The 20,764-nt window shown below is 43.7% G+C and overlaps 1 protein-coding gene across 1 annotated transcript in view; it reads left to right on the forward strand.

Annotated features, from left to right (window-relative positions):
• The window catches only part of MKL1 (megakaryoblastic leukemia (translocation) 1), a gene marked incomplete at its 5' end in the record, with an annotated part of 27,118 nt that overhangs the window by 2,297 nt on the left and 4,057 nt on the right, over positions 1 to 20,764 (forward strand). Inside the window, 8 exons of the mRNA XM_009876485.1 lie at positions 12,617 to 12,672; positions 13,803 to 13,878; positions 14,514 to 14,675; positions 16,071 to 16,246; positions 16,707 to 16,862; positions 17,352 to 17,602; positions 17,936 to 18,107; positions 18,411 to 19,526. Of these exons, the coding sequence (XP_009874787.1) occupies positions 12,617 to 12,672; positions 13,803 to 13,878; positions 14,514 to 14,675; positions 16,071 to 16,246; positions 16,707 to 16,862; positions 17,352 to 17,602; positions 17,936 to 18,107; positions 18,411 to 19,526 (2,165 nt within the window). The remainder of the gene's footprint in view (positions 1 to 12,616; positions 12,673 to 13,802; positions 13,879 to 14,513; positions 14,676 to 16,070; positions 16,247 to 16,706; positions 16,863 to 17,351; positions 17,603 to 17,935; positions 18,108 to 18,410; positions 19,527 to 20,764) is intronic.

A 20,764-nucleotide genomic window follows, 5' to 3' on the forward strand; every position in this document is an offset into this window, starting at 1 on the left:
AGTGCTGATTGGCTTTTAGCCCTTATTTTCCATCTGGAGAGCCTTAATGCTCTTGAAAGAAGTGTAGTAGTTTTATCTACATTAGCATTATAGCTTGGGTTAGGAAGATGCTTTTGAAGTGAAGCTCCTGATTGCACCTGCCTACTGTACCTTGCTTTGTACTATGAAATGAAATCTGAGAGTTGGATTAAATTGGGATGAAAGTAAACTGGAAAATGTTTTGCCTACAGCTAATATGCATTCAGTCCATGGAACCAGACTATGGCTTGTCTTGCACCATACCTCCCGTTTCACCTTCCCATGTAGAGTGTGGATGTCAGTTTCTCAGCATCAACTGTTTGTGCGGAGTTGGTCTTAATATGCTACCCTACATGATCATTTAGATTGGCCTTTAATACAGATCACTTCCTGGATCTTGTTGCCAAACAGAAGTGCAAAAATCTATGGATCAAGTGTGGGAGAAGTAAAAGTTTTGTTTCATGCTACAAGTGTGCAGACTGACTTTATTATCTTTGATGCTCCTGACTGTAGTTTAGGTCTTGTGTGATGTTTAGATTCAGCTTGATGCCCTAAAGGAGAAATTGGATTTCAGGCTTCCATCAACACCAAGTTTTTGGACACTCTAAACCTGAGGAGTAGGAGAAGACATATTTGTGTCACGTTCAAGTGAGAGTCACACCACTGCTGCTTCGCTTGTTCAGAACAGAGCTGGGAGTTGCTTGCTTTGTTCCCATGTGGAATTTTGTTTATAAGGGAGAGAGTAAAGGCAAATGTTTCAACATTTTTTTACCAAGTACACTTAATCTCACATGAATAACCTTTCCAACCCACCTACAGTAGGGCTGTGCTTCACTAAAAGATTAGTGTATTGTAGTAAGAAATAAAGCATTTTATAAGCAGTGACAGAGGATTCAAAATAATTGGGGGTTATGCTTCATTAATTCTTCTTGCTTTTCTGTTATCACTTTGTGTAATCTTTTACTAGTAGCAGGAATCATTAGTTGAAGATTAAAATTCTCAATTGACCATAGAAAAGAGGAGGGAAGCGAGTCTTCATCTGTCCCTGACATACCTGTGATTTGAGCTAGAAAGACTGTATCTAGAAACAAGGAGAGATGAATATTCATATTTATTCAGGTTTTGGCCTATTTTCTGATAGTGCAGAGAGACAAGCGTTTTTGCTATTTGCATTTTTTTTGTAGCTACGCAGAGGTGATTTTCATCTTCCCGTCCTCATAAAATGAAAGCTAAACAAAATCTGCTGTCTCTGCTCAACTCTTTGAACTCTGTCATTCTGTAGAGGAACAGTCAGATGCTGTCAGTTTTTACAGTATTGAATTTAAAGGTTAGAGCTATTGTAAGGTGGGGGGGGGAAGTGTTAAGACACCCAATTTTCTAGACTTGAAAAGAATGTTTAAAACAGTAGCTAATGTGCATTTGAGTAGAAAGACACATGGAAAGTATCTTCAACTAAAACAGCAACGATTTTTAAGGGAAAGACATTTGGCAAATGCAGCAATACTCTGCTTTGCAAAATATGTTGTGCACTTTCTCTTTGTGAGGTTTAAAGCTTCACACGCCCGTTATTTTATCTATCAGGACTGTGATCTTTTGACTCCTGGCTGCAAGCACAAAATGCAGGCAAGCATGCAAGGTTGTCACGTGGCACAATCCTGCAGGAGAGCTGCTGTTGTGACCATCAGATTCACCTAGGTGCACAAAACAGAAGTAGAAAATAATTTCTGGGAATGTGCCTTGTGTTGCTCTGTGGCACTGCTTTGTGAATACCTGAAAGATGACACAGGCAGCCTTTGAAAAGGGCATCGGCTGGGCTGAAAGCTGGGAGGAGGGTGGCTGCAGTACAGGCAGAAAATTTCCAGGAGGTTCTTTTTTGCTTCACTGTAGCTGAGGTTTCCCAGTTTGCCAGTCTTTGTGCCCAGATCCAACTACTCTGACTGTATTTCAGGATGCAGTATATGCAGAATCCATGAATGTATGTGGAATCCAAAAAGCCTGGAATTTTTGCCGTTTCTCTAGAATGACTGATTTCACGGGTGCCGAGGTGTTTCCATGCTACAGGTCTGCTTTACCAACGCTCTGATGCAGTTTTCTGCTTGGACACGCAGCCTGCTAGTCGCTCGAGTGTATTTGGGTGTACAAGACTTGTGAATCTTGTGCTGCTGCGTTTTGATCTCTCCTGAGGAGAATGTATTTTATCCCTGGACTACGTGAGGGGAACATATGCAATGTTCAGTTGCAACATGCCGAATGATTAGGAATGATTGTAATACAGTGGGCGATCTAATGATTATAATCTCATTAGGCCTCTCATATCAGTAGTTGCAATTTATTTTTTGTAGCCGTAAGGTTAATGGAGGAAATTTGAAATTTGTTATAAAACCGAAATACAGTATTTTCATTTTGAAGGGCTGTGTGACGTTGCTTAGATATAATTCTGAAGGAACTGCCATTTACTGTGTGATTTAAGGATAGAGAACACAGGTTATGCTTTGGCATATCAGTGTTGATCATCATGTAGGCAAAGCTTGTAACTGGTCTGCATCCAGCACAGCTACCATCACAAGAAAAGAGTATCTCTGAGGTGTTGGTTTCACTACATTAAATGCTTGCCACCTGTGAATTTCTAAAGTTAAATCACGTCTCTAGACTTTAACATATCAACCCCAAAATTTGGCCATACATCCACACTTGTGTACGTGTAGGGTAGCTAACAATGATATTGCTGATAGACTAACTGCTTCTCAATTTTTAAAAAAGTAATTTTATTGATGAAAATTGTGCACTTCTAACTTTATTGCATAACTCTATGTTTAATATTCATATTCATATTTTATTATTAAGCTGCCAGTTTTATACCTGAAAGTTATCAAGGTAGTATATGGGGTGGTAGTTGAAGGAGACCTGCCCTTTGAGGGTGTAGCCAGCTTCTGGTTCCTATTACAAACAATAGCTACCACAGAAACATATTAAATGTTGTCAGAAACAAAAGAAAACAAAACAAAACAAAACAAGCTTTTTACATTGTTTAACTGTTAATTGTGAAATAGGAGCATCTTTTCATGTATGTGAAAGAAAGGAGAGGCAGTAAGCTGTTATCTACATGCACAGTATTTCTCGCGGCAGGAGCTGTTCCGCAGTCACGCGGATGACTTCCAGTGTAGTTTCTTTATGTCTCAACAATATTTTATCTTCTACATATAGGCTAGGGTAGGAGATGAACTGCTGTGCCTATGTGGAGTTTTACTGATTTGGAAGTGTTGCAGTTGACATTTCAAGATTGTTGTGTGTTATATTTGAACTGCAGATAAACCAATTGCTTTAACAGCCCCAAAGAGCTTTTCCTGCTTTACTTATCTTTGCTGTGTAATGTGTTCCCTTTATTCTATGGCTGCTTTGCATATCAGGTCTTTGTAGTGACATTCCCTATGGTTTTTGGAATATATTTATAGCAACGAAACAGAAATTTGAAATTTTACTTCCCTGCCATCTAGTGTCTGCTATTCTGCCCATTGGTGACTGCTTCACTTTCATACAAATGTATGGTCTGTAAATATCGTTACTCCTTATTAAACACTTGTTTAATAAAATGTGAAGTCTTTAAGATTTAAAAATAGTAACAACTGTTTTCTCATACTCCATTTAACCTCTAAAACCTTGCTGTTTCCTGGCTTATTGAGTACAGAGTAGGACCTCAAACACAGAGGCTGCAGCGAGACTTTTGATTGACTCGACGCTGTGCTCTGAGAGTATGGCTGGGACACTAAGCAGGTATCATAAACAAAAGCTGTAGAGGACACTTAGAGCTGTATTTCTGTTTGTGGCATGTAGCACAGAAACCTGTAGACGGTTCTATTTTAATTTGATCACCTACCTGTAACTTGTCTCCCAGAAATTATTTGCTGGTTCTTTGACTTTGATCTCCTCCGTCGAAGCACAATTTCAAAGCCTTGAGGCTTTGTGTGGGGAAGGAGTCTGCACATTAAAGCTGAGGGCCTCATTGTCAGGGGCCTAATAATGGCACCTGGTTTGTTTATATTTTTAGCTGTCTGTGTTTGTTTTCCATGTGTTTATATAATCTGTGATTAAAGTTCATTGTGTTAGTAATGGCAATGTGCTGTTTGCCCTTTCTGAAGTTGTAGAAAGAAAAGGCCATGCTCGGGGGCTTAATAGGCTGCCTTTAGTTCTCGATCTCTGCAGTGATAAAAGATTTAACTCTGCCAGTTGCAAGAGAAGCATCACGATGCAGGGGAGCAAAATCTGGTATGTAATACAGTTTTTTCCCTTCATGTTCCCACAGTCATCCTGGGTTCATTCTTAATCGCTGGCTGAGAATAGTCTTTTTCCCTCTCATGGCCCTACACCTCCCCCAGCCTGGGCACTCTGTACAGTTGCCCGAAATGTTTGCAAAGGACAGTTACCCATCCAACAAGCTGGTGTGAGGTCTGGTCTAGCAATGCATGGATCAAAAGGTTCCCAGTAGAAGCTCACTGTCTCCCTTTTCCTCTTCAGTTTGAAGGTGGGATAATCCTAGTTGCAATGAATCTTTATCTTTTTATTTTTCATTTTAGGATTTGGGTAACGTCTTTTGAATGCCAAGAGTTAATGGCAGTGGATGGAGCGGGTTATATGTTATCTGTGTGCAGGCTATACATTATCTGTATTTGCTGTAAATGTTCTTTGACACAGCTGTAGCCATAGTCACGCAGAGATCTGATAACTGTTACCATGGGTGACAATTTCTATTTTGCTCCTAAAGAGGATGAACTTTTTGAGAAGCTATACCTATCTGTTAGCGTTTAAAAATAACTCAGTGTTAGGCCTTGAAAAACGTTGATAATTTTGTGTGTTTGCTGTGACAAACCTACACTTCAGGTTTTCACACAGTTAAAATTAATGAAAAACTTCAGCTACACTCTAAGTTACTGACAGTTTTGCTGAGTTGTGGACACGCACTCTGGAGGGGTGCTTGGTTCGGGCGTTGGAAGAAGCTCAACTGGTACGTGGCTCTGTGGCGAGCTGAGCTGCGGCAGGGTACCACAGCCTCACCTGTACAGACACTCATGCACCCAGGGCAAGACTAGTTCGGGGGACTGGAAAGTGGCTTTTTTGGGCAACAACAGCTCTGTGAGCCAGTACGCTGTGCAAGGTCGTTGAGTGTTGATGCAGGAGAAGGTAGGGTGTCAGGGAGACAGGACTTCTTCAGCTCTGGCTTCCACAACAGCTTGAGTCTCTTCGAACAATGTAGCTAACGTGGCCTTTATCTGGCTGTCATCTCCTGTGCCGTGTTGTTTGGAATAACTTGATAATAGGGAAGACTCGATAAAGCTGTAGCACTATAGCTGTCATTGCCAAGCTTTCGCAGTGCTGGCAGCAGTAACAACATGGGGAAGAACGTTCTTCAGCCTTTCTTCTGTTTGAGACTAGAAATACTCATAATTCTTTAATCACAATGACATTGTTACCGAAGGATGTCCTTGAAGAGCAAAGCTGCATTTGTTTTGGTGCCAGAGGTGTGTTTCTCACTTTCATAAAAATATTTGGATTGGTTTTCTTACGTCAATCTTAATTTTGAATTTTCTGAGGTTATATGTTCTGGGGTTTGAATAATCACAGTTTACAAATTGTGGCTTCTTTCCTTATCCTTAACTTGATACTCAGATCTTAACCTTAATCCAAGGCCTCTTATCAATGCTGAAGGTAGGAAATCAGCAAAAATTCTCAAGTATGATCAAGCCTGTGTACCAAATGTGAAACCTTCTGGAGCTGATGGAGGTCCCTGTCTGATGGAGATCTGTTTTCTCCCACCTGTGTATAACCCACCCACCCCCTTTTCGTATTTCTACAGCATACTGCTCTTTGCTACTGCCCCACTAGCAAGATGACAGCTCCTTCTGTGCATGTCACCCAATTTTTTAATACTTTTTTCTTCCGTGCTGTGAGAAATGTGTTTTGGAAGTGGAGTGAATATGGAGGGAGGAAGAAAGTGTCAACTGCCTTGTTCTGTGGTTCAGGTCTCTTACCAAACACTACGCACCAAATGCTGTGGGGTGGGAGCCCCACCCTGAACCGACAGAGGAAGTCCTCAAGCCTATTTGCAGCACTTTATCTCATCTTTTTACGAAAGCATAGTAAACAAGAGAGAGAAACTAGAATTTGGTTGAGAGCTGCAGCAGAAGGCCTTCTGCCATTCCGAATTAAGTCAATGTGTCTGAGGTTGGGTTTGGACATGACACTTCTCTTTGTCAGGGGAGATTTTGCCTTTCTCTCAGGAACTGAGCTAACTGAAGAGCAGAATACTTGACTCAGTATTTTGAATTTAGCCGTAGCCTTTCTACAAACATAGTGTGTTGTCTGACCAACTGATTTGCAGTTCAAGTATCACCTTGTTGTCTATGATGAGATGATACTGTGGCCAAGGAAAGCTCATGTGCTGTCTCTCCTCTGCCAGCCTATGTGTCTGATAGCCTCAAAACAGTGATCCTACCAATTGCAGAAGGTTTTGCAGCCTCTTCTTCCCCCTAGACATTTGAGCTATGAAAACCTGTGAAGATCCTTTGCCTTCCTTTCTTGCCTTTATTTAGCTCTTTGCAAAGCCTACTGTCTTTGCAAACATAGGGTATTTTGATCTCTTTTTCTCAGCAGTTGGGTCAGTCCCCTTCCCCTGCTGTGTTTCGTTCTTAGAGTGACTGAATTTACTTCTGATTCCACTTATTTCTCACACTAGGTAACAGGAACTTGAAGATCTGCGTATGACTGTCTTTGAAAGCTTTGCAAGGCTAAAATTTGCTTTTGTACACTGCAGGGTAAACCATTAACAGAAACGTTTGAGCCGTTTTGCCCAGCTTTTCGTCACTGCTGTTATATTGGAGATTTGGGATGGATTCCAGGGTGTTGATTCAGGCTGTTTGTAGCACCACCAGTTTGATGTTTTGCAGCAGTATCTCTCTTCATCTTGCCGTCTTTAAAATGAGGCTTGGACTGAGGGAACACTGAACTTGTGCATTGCGGTTTTTGGACCCTATTTCATAGGAATTCCTACATTGCTTTGAAGCAAAGATCAGCAACTTTCATCTCATGCTTTGTATGGAGAGATGTGTCTCATTGTAGATGGTCCTGTGTGATGCTACTTAGCTTTGAGTGGGTCAAGTGGAAGGACAGTAGTTGCAATGTGTAGCTGCAGACAATTTTGAAGCAGGGTGGAGGCACAGGACAGTTGCATCATTCATCTCCAGGGACATTGCTCATGATAGCTAGGGGTATGGCCACTAAGATGCTTCAGGAATTCTGGTGATGAAGTATCAAGACACTCCGTAACAAGTAGCAGAGAGACTAAAAAGTAGGATTTATGCAGTAGGAATTTCATGAGCTTCTCGCTAGCCACGTCCTGCTGTCAGTCCTCTAAAGGTGAGGGATAAAACTCATCCTCCTGATAGTAAGTGTTGCAGATTGCAAGGTCCTGTCTGAGTGGGACAAAAGTATGTACAACACAGTGAAGGGCAGCTGTTGGACTCTGCTGTCCCAAACCTCGTTGGTGATGCTGTTGTCCCTTCTATCCCTACGGCATTTTTAGTGCTCGTCTGGCAATTTGCAACATCAGACTGTTTTCCTAAGGTGGATGGAACAATCTGAAGACACAGAGGCCGGGATTCAGCAGTGTGGGGGCTCCTGCTGCAGCGCTGGCCTCCAGTCCCGCCTCTTATTTCTGACTTTGCCTGGCAGGGCAGTTTTTGCTCAGTTTTGCTGATGCTATTATATGTGGGGCAGTGCTGTAGACTAGCATACCAATCCAGGTTAGAATAACTCTTTCAAAACAACTGTGATCTGAGTCCATGGGTGGTTTTGTCAGCATAACCGAGCGCTAACATGCTTTGTCCCAGGTCTAGGTACAGGAGTGAGGGCAGAAAGTGTAACTGCACATATCATGTAGAAACAAAATCAAAAGGGCAGGCAAAAAAAATACCTAAATGAAATTGGGCATTGCAGAAGTTACTTCTGCATTCTCAAGTATCTCAGTAGAAGAGACATATAAAGGATTTTTTTTTCTGCATATGATGGGAAACAAAAACTCTCAGCACTCTTTTTTCATCAGGTGCTCACCCGAAGTTTTGCTGTTAGGAGCAAGCACCATAGGGAGATGCTGGAATTACTTTATGGTGACGATTCCCTAGTACAGCTCCCTGTGCTGGTACAATTGGAGCATCAATGGCGAGGCAGAAACTCATGGGACACAAGCGAGGAGGAAAGAAAGGTCACTATTTAGGCTGGACCTACCACCAGACTAAATATTTGTTGATCTGCCTCCCCAGGAAGTCAAGGTGTTTAAATGTCTTTTTGCACTTCTTGGATTTAGTAAGGTGCTTGATGCAGGATCGTCTGACATTTTTGCAAGGAAGCTGGGACAACTCCAATCTGCGTGTGCAGCTGGTGAGAGAAAAGTATTGGCATAAAGGCTTGTCAGACTGGGAGGATGTGCTGAGCAGAGCTTTTGGGTGGGGTGGGAAGGGTGAAAGTCAGTATCTGATACTATTCAGTATTTTCAGTAATTTGATGTAAACAAGGGAACTGTAGGCATATTTGTTGAGCTTGCAGTTTAGTAGGCTGGGAGGGGGACAGGATTGAGACTTACAATACCTGGAGAAGCTGAGAAGAATGGGAGAGGACCAAAGAAAAATGCAGAGTTCCTACGTTTTGGTATGTCTAGTCAGTGGCACGAATGGCTGGCTAGATAGCAGCTCTGCAGAAAAGGATTGGAGACCTTTCATGGGTTGTGAGCCAAGCACAAATGAACATATTATACACTTATGTATACAAAAAAAGGCAAACTGGCTGGGACATATAGCTGAGAAGTGTCATTATTAATAATTTAGCTCTATAAAAGCTGATAAAGCCTAGGCTGGAATATGTACCCAGTTTTGGACACTATACTTCAATAAAAATGCAGATCAAATGGAAGGAGTCCAAAAGAGAGTAAACAAGCAAAGGTCTGGAAAATGTTTTCTATAGAGGAAGGTTGAAACAACTGGCTTTGGCCATTTTATATAACAGAAGACTGTAGGAAACCCAAGGTTTTCAGATGTATAGAGACAGATGCAAAGAAGAAGAGAATAAATTGTTCTTTTTAATGGTTGCAGGTAAGGCAAGGATTAATGAGTATAAATTGCAGGCAGGTAAATGTAAGTTAGGCATTCAGACAGGTTTTCAAGTAGTAAGGACGTCTGTGTGCTAGGATAATTTCTCTACAGCAGCACGGCATTTTTTTGTGAGAGATCTTCAAGAACAGGTTGGACAGACTACTGTAAGGAATAGTTTAGTATATTTTATCCAACCTGAGTAGTCAGAAAGCGTTAACTGATTGAAGTTTCTCCATCTCTACTTTCTGTGATTATTACCTGCTGCTTCAGGTACCAAGGGGTGTGGACATGAATCCCATGTCAGTGACAGAAGTGCTGCCCCATGCCTACCTGGTTGCCTCTGCTTCTGCCCCACCAGCTAATCCGCTTATTTGCGTACACCGTCAGAGTGAGCCAGAGTAGCTGATGTGGCTGAGAACAATAGAACTTAGTCAATATGGGTGATCTTGAGTGGAATGAATAAAGCAGCACTCAGGTGAGCAAGGCAGAAGGGTGTGAAGCACGGGCGTAATTCTGCTGCAGGAATCAGTGCCAAGTGGCACCCGTCGCATCGTCGCACAACTGTCAGCTTTCCAGCTGTTCTCTCTTGGAAATAGCGCAGTGGGATGCGTCTCTAATCTGTCAGGGTGAAAATTACAATTATGATTTGCCCCATGCTGATGACTGATTTTTATTTTTTAAAAAAATTATGAAAAGTATGAAAGAGTATGAAAATGTTAAGCATCGGGCTGCAACTTCCTTCTGGCCAGAAGGAAGGGCAGTGGTAGGAACTGCAAAAGGGGCATACCTGCATGATGGGTCTCCTGCAGAGCTTACCCAGAGCCTTTGTAGTTCTTCATAGGATTTTCTTGTTTGTTTGGTGTATAAAGGTAACAGCGTTGATCCACAACTCTGGGCTATGTAGTTGTTTCAAAGCCAGAAAAACGTGCAAGGCTTAATTAACTTCAAATGGAGTATGATTCTACACCCTCTCCTGACATGCCAGCCCCATCGTAGAATGCTGAGGGAAGCAGTGAAGGATTTGTGCCCTCTTGACATTTTCAGAGGTTGAATATGAAGTCCTCTGTCATGTTGCCAGCCCGAAGAGCTACAGCCCAGTGCTTCTTTCCAGAGGACTAGTCATGAGAGACTCAAATGGTTCTTTTCAAGCATTCTTCTTGTAGCAGTTTTGCATTACTTACTATTTAATGTGTATGTATTTTGGGGGAGAGTTTTTCTTTTCTTTTTTTTTTTTTTTTTCTGAACAGGGATTCTTATCTTCTTGCTTTGTTGTTTGAGTTTGCCTGGGCTACTTGTGACACTAGCTGAACTGCAGTTGATTTTCCTGACCATTTGCTGTGGTCAGGGAAATGTCAATTAAAGTTCATGTGCTGCCTCTTACTGACAGCAGAGGTAGGCGGGAAGGGGAGACTAAAGAATTACTGCTGTGCCTGCAGATTCCAGTGGTAGAGAGTTTTTTTAAGGCTTAAGATGAGGCGTGCTTTGCTTGTCTCCAGGGTAGATTTTTATCCTGATCTGTATACTGCATGGTATCTCTGCCCAAGTGCACCTGAACTATTATTTTGCTTTTCTGTGATGTGCATACAGAGAAAGAAATGTGTATTTGAGTTTGAGCACGTGCATGTTCAAAAGTGGTTCACGTGGCTTGGAAAGAGTATTTCCCAGTATTATTTGTTGCTTGCTCTTCATTGAAGTGTGATGGTCAGACTGGCCCAGAGTTGCTATCTCAGCTAGCCAGTGAAGTTTTTGCAGTTGTTTTTGCAGTTATTTTTGCAGTTATTGCAAAACCATATCTCTACCTTTACTTTTGGTTTATCCCAAAGTGCAATCAGTGCACTCCCATTTCACAGCTTGCATAACCTTCTCCAGTGATTTTTCTCCGTAACCAGATTGTACTAAACTATCTTTAATCAGAACAGGAACTATTTGCCCCATCATTGTAAGGGTCTGTATACTCACTCACGATGGTTAGTTTTCAGTTACCGTTCATTTATTCTACAGGTTATTCTTCATTCACTTCTGCAGTCTGAATCCCATCTATGATACCCATATGTGCTCAGAATTTACTCCATTGATGTGAACCTAGAGGGTCTCTGTCTATATTTCACAGAACGTGTGTCTGTCTTAACAATCTGTCTTTGGCTAATCTGTTTTATTCTGTAGGAAAGAGTTTAGAAGTCTACACATGCGTTAGAAGTAGTTACTTATATTACATTTGCACAAGGGCTTTCAATTTTTAATAGTGTTTTGAGATTTCATTGTGAAGTTACATTTGAGAAATACTTAATTTTTCTCAAGTGAAAAATAATATGAATAGACTGTATGTCATAGGACCTAGGTGCAATACTTTGGAGTTATTAACTGTACAGGTTTAGATTTCTGTCTTCAGAAGACTTTCAACTTAGCTTTAGAGCTGAGTTTTTTAACTTTACTGTTTAGCTTGATGAATTTTTTAAAAGGTGGTTTTAAATATGAATACTTCAGAAATAGGAAAAGAAATTTTTATGTTCCCTTCAGGTAGCTCTGAATAGAAGCCGCAATGTGCTTGTTTTGAAAAATAAGCTACTTGTGGATTCAAGAAGACAGTGAGGAGCTAGTGACACTCACCGTTGTCACCCTCGTTCTCCGGTTTTACTGTGGGACGTGAGCTTTCTGTGCTCCAGAGGAGCCAGGCAGAGTGAGAGATTCCTCCAGGGTTAGTACTGTCCTGGACAGCGGAGGATCAGTTTCCTAAAACATGATCCATTTTGGCTCTGGTTTTATACTGGGCCCAAGGGGGCGAGGAGAGCTGCTGGAGTTATATGGAGAGCTGCTGTTAATTCCTCAAGTCTTGGTTTTCTGTCAACAGACAGATGTACTTTCCTGTCCAAGTGTTCCTATTCTCACGATAGTTTCTTTTCTGTGGAGCAATATATATGTCCTGTGGACCTGCAGAATTTGCAACCAGCCCTTGCATGTACATAAAACACAGGTGCAGATTAAGGAAAGACTTGCAGCTTCCTTTGACATTAAAAAGTAGTAAAGAGGATTTACAGTTCATTAGGAACCTCCCCCATCCTTCCAACCATTTCACGCACCTCTCCAGTGTTTCAGTGCCGTTCCCTTACTTAAGGGTCCTGGATACCTTATCCTGTGTTGAAGTTTCTAAAACACGTTTGTTGGGGGGTTTTTTTGGACTCATGTTCTTGGACCCAACTTTGTGAACAGTGGTTAGTTCCACTACAATTGTACCCATATTAGTCTCTTCACAAAAAGTCCAGGTCAATTCCTGTAGCTGCTGTGCTGTCAAATGGAGTATGTCAACTCAAGTTGCTTTATACCAGCTGGAGATGTGGACCAGTGTGCTGAAAGATGGAGAAGGCAGTTGCTGCGGTGTGTTTGTTAACTTTGTTGGCCTGAAGGCATGTGCAGTAAGAGAACTTCCATCATTCTAATTCATTCCCTAAATGTTTTCCTCTCAACAGCTCTGAAAAGTCCAGCTGCATTTCATGAACAAAGAAGGAGTTTGGAGCGGGCCAGGGTAAGATGTGATGTTGTTTTTAATGTTATTGGGAAGTAAGGAGTAGTGTCTTAAGTTTTGGGCGTCCTGTAGCTGTTAATGAAATGCAAAAGGGAGCTGTTCATATTCCAGACGTAATAGAGCGCTATGTAGTCAGAGATGTATTGGATGGGGTCTTCTTCAGATTGTACTTGGTGGTAGTTAACCCTCAGTGCCTAAAAAACATTGAGTATAGTGCCTAGATTTGCCTTGGAGACTTCGTTCTGGAAGTCACTGATATTCTTCTTCCCCACTGTCCGTATACTTTACATTTTTGTTTTTATGGTCTTTGTTTTGCCCTTAAAGGCTCCTACCCTGTGGAGTTAAGTTCCACTTTTGAAGACAGTATATGGTTTCTCTGTTACCTGCACGTGCACTAATTTATCCAACGCATTAGAAGTTGAAAATGTAACACAGAGGATCCCCCCTAAAATCTTGTAATACTGAAATGACACAGACTTCTGGCTCTGTAGAAAGAGGAAGTAGGCGTCATACTTCATGCAGCACCTTTGCTAACTGGGGAGTTTCTTGATGATTTCTGTTCTGCAAAAGGCCTCTGGGGATAGTTTTTTTTATTTTCTTTTCTCATTAGTCTACAGCGGAGTAAAACCTGTTATGACTGCTGGGCTAAGTTTTGTTTTAACAGTGAAACCAGCATAAGTAAAAAAATAACAGCTGTGATTAAAACCTCTAAGGGAGTGTTAGCACTTTAAACTGGAAGGATTGGAACAGTGGCCTTTACAGTAAGACCAGTGTCCCAAATCTTTTTGCTTCTTCCTCTTCTTTTCTTTTTCTCCCTAAAACCTGCTTATCAAGTTAATATCTTGGTATGGGCAATTGAACAAGTGCTTCAGCTCTTGGGGAAGTCCTTTCCGTTTTCTGTTGTGCGGGACAGCAGTGCACAGTTAGACTGAGGCAATTATATTAGAAGGTCATCTTTAGAATAAGCTCATTCTCTGGGACAGAAGATATGCCCCTTCTCTATTCTGTGTTTATTTAGATCTCAGTAACAACTAAAGATGGTTGTTTGTCTTGTTTGTGCTGTCCAAGATTACCTCACTCCTGTGTCTGATCGACTGAAACTGGTTCTTGCTTGTCTGTTTTTGCTGCAGACAGAAGACTATCTGAAACGGAAAATCCGGTCCCGGCCAGAGAGATCAGAGCTGGTTAGGATGCACATTCTGGAAGGTATGGCACATGCCAAACAGGAAAACGTCAACAATAAGCTTTATTGTAATTGCTTATTTAACAGCTTTCTATTCTGCCTCTGACCCCCAAATCTTTCTTACAGTTGGGAGTGGGCAGAAGATCATGCCTGTTGCATGATTTCTTGGGAGAGATTCAACTCTGCTTGCGTGGAGATTCTCAGAAGAATCTGTTACAGGAACTCAAACTGTGCAGTTTTGTGTAGCCGACAAAGAAATAGGATGACCATGGATTGTCTACTAAGGGAAGACACTAAAATATCCAAGAGGGAGTGAGGCAGATGCAGTCTAATTAGTAAGCACCTCCATTTCAGAGAGGGAGTACCACATCTTTGGACACAACTGAAAGGGAAAGGATGAACAAGAATTGGGTGACATCAGTTTGAGAACAGTGAATTTGTCCTATTCTAGAGTCACAAGGGCTGCTGTAGTTACTTTATAACTTAACTGTAGATAATATCTGTAATATCTTTATAGTGCAGTTATCTCTTGTTACCTGCAACTATTTTTTGTACAGTTATCTACAGTTACTTTTCTGACTAGAAGTGAAATACTGCTCAAGTACATAGGTTGACCATTGCTGGATTGATGCCATTTTATTTACTTTTCCCTGAACAGAGACCTCAGCTGAACCCTCCTTGCAGGCCAAGCAGCTGAAGCTGAAGAGAGCCAGGCTGGCAGATGACCTCAATGAGAAGATAGCGCAGAGGCCAGGTCCCATGGAGCTGGTGGAGAAGAACATCTTGCCTGTGGAGTCGAGCCTGAAGGAAGCCATTATTGGTAAGGCCAGAGGAGGGTGTGTGTTGAGGGCAATTCCCACAATGGGCTGTGATTTCCTATCAGTTCACTTGCCTGTCTGAGGGAGTCTTGTATTCCTGTGTCAAAATCAGACTTTTGGTTCTGAGAAACAGAATTTGCTCTGGCCGAAATAGTGCTATGGAGACATTAAATTGTAGAGAGTGTGGGCATCCCAGAATAACGTGAAAGCAATTGCATACCCTGAAGACTTGAAAGACTGTTGAAGATCACATTCCCTGAATTCTCTCCTTAAAAATCCCTCTCTCAGTATAATATGTCAGCAGCCTTGGTCATGGAGAACACCCTGACTTACTCAGATCAGGGAGAGGAGACAGAATATAAACAGGTGTGATGAAACAAAAGCTGTCTGTGAACTTAAAAACTTCAGAGGATTCAACCCCTTTAAAAATAAACCAGAACAGATGTAAATCATGCCAGTGCCATTCCAAGGGCTGAAAGGAATGCTGAGGAATAGCCTTCCCACTGCCTCAGCAGTGCTCTTTCCTGTCTCCCCAGACTGAGCAGTCTGTGCGCGTCTGTGGTTATTCATCCCCCCAAACACGCACGGCTACTTTAAAGACAAATGGGACACAACTGTGAGCAAGATGGAATACTTCTCATGAAAAAGGAAAGGGAGAGTGTTGTGGGAGCCTGACTTCACTATTGCACGAGAAGGGTTTGAGGACGAGAAAGAGTGAACTTGTGAACTGGAGCATTAGAGCTGTGGCTTGCTTCTGACTGAGCAAAATACATCTCTCTTGGATTTCTGTTGCTTTTATGTAAGGTGCAAACAATAGTATTTTCCTGCCTAGCAGGATTAATTTGAGATAATATAATCTGAAAAACATTAGTGCGTTACAGACGTACACTCACCTTAATTTCTCTACTGGACGTGTAGAGAGTCAGAAATGCTAATAGCAGGCAGGGCCACCACTTAATCCTTAGTCCTTGTTGCTTGTAAGATTCGAGGACACTTTGGGATTCTGGCCTGAAGAGGGATTCTACCTTCCACTGCACAGGACAAACACCAAAGACTCATCCTTACACTGTCTAACGTTCTTGTTTGGTGCCAGATGGTGATAAAATGAGCCATGCCACAGAGCTGAGTTTGGGCAGTTAAGTAGCTCTTTTTATACTTCCTGATCTTATCTGGCTAAGAAGTGAAGGAAATGGTTCATCTCAGTCTGCATCATTTTATTCTGCTGATAGCAGAGATGAATGTAAATACTTAAAAGCTATCCAGCTTGGGTTCCGTTCTCTCATTTTCAGTTGCTACTTTAAGCACAGCTTAGCCACATTATCTTTATGAAGCATCTAGTGTCAAGTGAAATAATTTCTTATTCTGCTTTAAAGACCATAGCTGATGTTTGTTTTCAGTTGGACAGGTGAACTACCCAAAGGTTGCAGACAATTCCTCCTTTGATGAGGACAGCAGTGATGCCCTCTCCCCAGAACAGCCAGCCAGCCATGAGTCCCAGGGGTCTGTCCCATCGCCGATGGATTCCCGGATTTGTGAGCCTCCCCCTAGCACCACCGGCACGTCACTAGCTCAGGTGAGATTGTGGTGGCCTCCCGCAGTGCCTTGGAGTTTCACAGCTAATGCTGATTTGTGGCAGAGGATCCTAAAAAGTGAGAACAAGGGATCCTTAAAAAGTAGAGTCTGTGAGATTTCATGAGGGATCTTAGCTCTGGGTTGGTGAAGTCCGCGGGTTATTCAGAGGCCCCCATAGTGGTACCATTTGTGGGAGAGGGGCGAACATTACTTGGTGATACGGCCTCTGTGTGACTGATTCTGCTGGACAAAGCTGGGAGATATGGGTGTGGGATTTTGATTCCTTTTCTGCCCTGTGAAGTTACGCTGCTTCTCCGGGACGACTGAAGCAGTGGGTTAAAGGAGTGTGATTAATGACTTGAAACCTGTGCTGCTTCCCTGTAAGTGGACTCTTCCTGCACTCTCTTAAAATGTTTCCCCTCTACTACATGTGTTCATTATGTCTTTTTCTTTCCCTGCAGGGTACATCCCAATTGCAGATTAGCACAGACTCCAGTGAAACACTTTTCCTACCTGAACAGCCACCCCCGCCTCTGCCACCTCCGCCTCTTCTGCCCACTAGTCTTACCAATGGAGCGGCTCTTACTGCTGCCAAGCCGCCACCAACGCTCATTAAGGTATTACTTTGGTTAATTTCTTCATTGCCATAGTCTGAAGGAAGATAAAGTGGTGACTCTGAAGAAGGTTTGGAGTTGGAAGTATTGTGTTAGCACATGCAGAGGAAAGAAAACTTATTTCTCACTAGTGTCTTCCTGTGACACTAGTTGTAACATATCTAATGGGATTTTCTGTTCCATGATGTATTCACCTGAATACAAAATGTTTTGAAACAATCAGTGTTATCCATAATTAGAGTCAGTGAATCTGCACTGGGTGAGCAAGCGATCTGTTGTGCTGGGAAGGGGGACCTGCATTACAGTGCAGTGTAAGCTGCTGCAGGTGCTGTGACTATATTGCTGCCTGAGTTAGAGGAGCATGGAAAGACACTGAGGTCAAATCTGGAAAATTTTGAAATTAAAATCCCACTGTATGTTTTGATTTACATGGGGTCTTATGTTATTTACATGTTTCCATTTTTATTTTCTTCCTCCTTCTCTTCTAAATAGCAAAGCCAGCCCAAGTCTGCTAGTGAGAAGTCTCAGCGCAGTAAAAAAGCCAAGGAGTTGAAGCCGAAAGTCAAAAAGCTTAAATATCATCAGTATATTCCCCCGGACCAAAAGCAAGACAAGGGAGCTCCTCCCATGGATTCCTCCTATGCCAAAATACTCCAGCAGCAGCAGCTTTTTCTCCAGCTTCAGATCCTCAACCAGCAGCAGCAGCACTACAACTATCAGACCATCCTGCCAGCCCCACCAAAGTACGGCATCTCTCAGGAAGCACTTACTTCCCCACTCCTGTTATCAGACATTGTGTTCTGCGTGTGAGGTGTGGCGGCTGGGTGTAATGCACTCAATCCTCTTAGGTTACAGCAGGCATCAAAAAGGGCCGCTGTCAGATCAGTCAGACAAAGGCAGCTGAAGTGAGTCGGTTGGCGGAGTAAGGGGCACGGTGTAGTCAAACACTTTGGTGTGTTTTAATGTCTAGGGTGGCACTAGTCACCCGGATGTTCCTCTACGTATGTGATTGTTGACACTGAGGGCCCCCGGTGCCTTTCCAACTTGGTTTTGATGTGTTTTTGCTTCCCTTGCAGGCCTCCAGGAGAGCAGCAGAGTGGCGCCAGTGCCCCTGCTGTACGCAATCTCTCTGCCACGGTCAGCAGCACGTCTTCAGTATCCTCTGGTTCCAGCGGGCTGATGCGACAAAACAGTAACGCTGCGGTGGGCAAGCACGGCCCTCTCCCTGCCAACCTAGATGAGATGAAGGTAAATGTCCTGTGAAGCTGTACAGCTCCTTTCTTGCTGTTGTGAGAGGGCAGTCCTTGCTGCCCCAGAGCAAGGCTGAGTGTATTTTACTAGCTATATTTCACTAACTCCTTGACAGGAGTTAGTGATAGCAGCTGGTATTGCTGCCCTGCACTCTGTACCAGAGGTGCACGTTTGTTGGCCAGCAGGAGGGTCAGTTTAGTTCTTTGCCCCATGGCCCTTATAACTGCTAGTAGTTGTTCTGGTTAAAGCATACATTCTCTTAATGTTGCCCTCATTTTTACTTTATTTTTCCCCTATCAGGTAGCAGAGCTGAAGCAAGAGCTGAAGTTGAGGGCCTTGCCTGTCTCGGGCACAAAAACGGACCTGATTGAGCGTCTCAGAGCTTACCAAGAGCAGAATGGTGCAGCTGGCCAAACAACCCCCACTCCCAAGCCCAGCCCAGCAGCCGTCCTCCCGAAGGCTGCTGAAGTGGTGGTAGCCTTCCCAGCTGCCAGGCTGAGCACAGGGCCAGCCCTGGTCACCACTGGCATTGCACCAGCAGAAGTAGTTGTGGCCACAGTCACCGGTGGCGGGGTGATGAAGTTTGGGAGCACAGGCTCGACTCCTCCTGTTTCTCCAACTCCTTCTGAGCGCTCACAAATGAGCACGGGGGACGAGAACTCGGCCACTGGAGACACCTTTGGAGAGATGGTAACTTCACCCCTGACCCAGCTCACCTTGCAGGCGTCTCCAGTGCAGTTCCTGGTGAAGGAAGAAAGCTCCAAGTCCGCTTCCTGCAGCGTAAATGCGACACCCAGATCAGAGCGGTGTAGCACTGGCAACAGCAGAGATGCAGAAGTTAGGGACAAAGACCAGATGCTGCAGGAGAAGGACAAGCAGATCGAGGAACTCACCCGCATGCTGAAGCAGAAGCAGCAGCTGGTTGAGATGCTTAGACTGCAATTAGAGCAGGAGAAGCGCTCTCAGCAGTCCCTACCGGCCCCAGCAGCTGCAGGAGAAGGAACAGCCCTTGCCTCCAACCCAGTAGCGTTTGGCACTCAGGTCAAGAGTGAAAACGGTTTCCTGAGTTGCCAGTCTGTGAAGCAATCCAGTGGCCAAACAGACCAATTCAGCCCTGCACCACCCGCTAGCCAAATGGACACTTCGAATCCAAGCCCAGTGCCAAAGAAAGCTGTGATGGTGAAGCAGGAGGTGCCAGCCGCGGAAGCAGAGCCGCCGTGCCAGTCCCAGAGCCCGCGGCTTTTCCTCGGCCAGCAAGGGAGCGCCTTGAGTGACCTCATCAAGGGCACCGCTCCCCCCACCCTCATCACCGACTCCACAGGGACCCACATCGTCCTCACCGTGACCAAGCAGAGCACCGAGAGGCAGGGCCTCTCGCCCCACGGGAAGGCAGGGAGTAGCTGCCCGGCCGTGCAGGTAGGCGACGGTTGGGTCACATCCCTGCTGCGGGCACTTGGGTTCCTCTCTCCCTCTTCCTGCTCCCATGGTTCTGGTTACCAGAGGGTGACTTAACGCAGTAGTAATTCAGTACAGTAAATACTAAAATGGCTGAGTTGCTTGCTACGATGGCTGGTAGATCGTGGCTTTGTAAAACAGAGCAGTGTAAGCAGATCTTCAGCAAAAAGACTGGAATTTGACAATGATGAACTGTGTACAGTGATGCACGATTGACCATGTGCGTCACAGGCTGTTCAGCATTCTTCCAAACACATGGTTCTGCCTTTTGTCAGGCAGGATCTCAGGCTTGGAGGACAAGGGTTTGCTGCCACGTTTCACTAGTTTTTGAAAGGACGACTACGCCTGTGGTAGTAAAAAAGCAGAGTGTATTTCACTTCTTGTCCTTCCCTGGAGAGATTGTAGTCAGAATGATAGATAGGTCACTACATCTACCACAGCTGAAATCAGACCCTGGAAGCAGACTTTTTGCTTTCCGACTGCTCTTTGTTTTAATGCTTGTCAGTATTTCAGTGTTAAGGGAATCTTTCATCATAGACGATCTGCTACTCCCCTGTTGGCATGAGCTCAGCACTTAACAGAAGTGTTCTGAGTGCTTTTTCCAGGAAGGGATAAATCTGCCCAGGTTTTATGGCATAAGTCAAACCTCGGCATCTGCTGTGGCATCAGAGATTTTCATTCTCTGCTGCTACATTTCTTGAACCTTCTGCAGGGCAAGTGGCAGCATCTGCCATCCAGGGACAGGCACTGAACAGGCTGCACTTGCTGTGTAGCAGGTGAGATGCCAGGCAGCTGCCTAAATATCGGCGTCCAGTGTCACCCCTGATACCGCAGCGTATCTCACCTGTACTCCGGCCGCTGTTCCAGAAGGGCACAGGTCCTGTGTCAGCTCTGCCAGCCCTTGAGAGATGTCATGAACAACTCAGGGATTTAGACTGGTACTGCCTCTTCTTTTAGGACTCTGAATCCCACCCCAATCTGATTTCTCTGCTTGGTGAAAAAGAGCAGTTGACTGAATTTCCTACTGAATAAAGAGTGGGGAAAAACCTTCATAAATCCTTTAAGAATCATAGAATCATAGAATGTTAGAGGTTGGAAGGGACATCTAGAGATCATCTAGTCCTACCGCCCTGCCAGAGCAGGATTCCCTAGGGCAGCCACACAGGAACGTGTCCAGGCGGGGTTTGGAAGTCTCCAGA

The sequence above is a fragment of the Apaloderma vittatum genome, unplaced genomic scaffold (genome assembly GCF_000703405.1).
Source record: "Apaloderma vittatum isolate BGI_N311 unplaced genomic scaffold, ASM70340v1 scaffold27329, whole genome shotgun sequence".
Taxonomy (NCBI): domain Eukaryota; kingdom Metazoa; phylum Chordata; class Aves; order Trogoniformes; family Trogonidae; genus Apaloderma; species Apaloderma vittatum.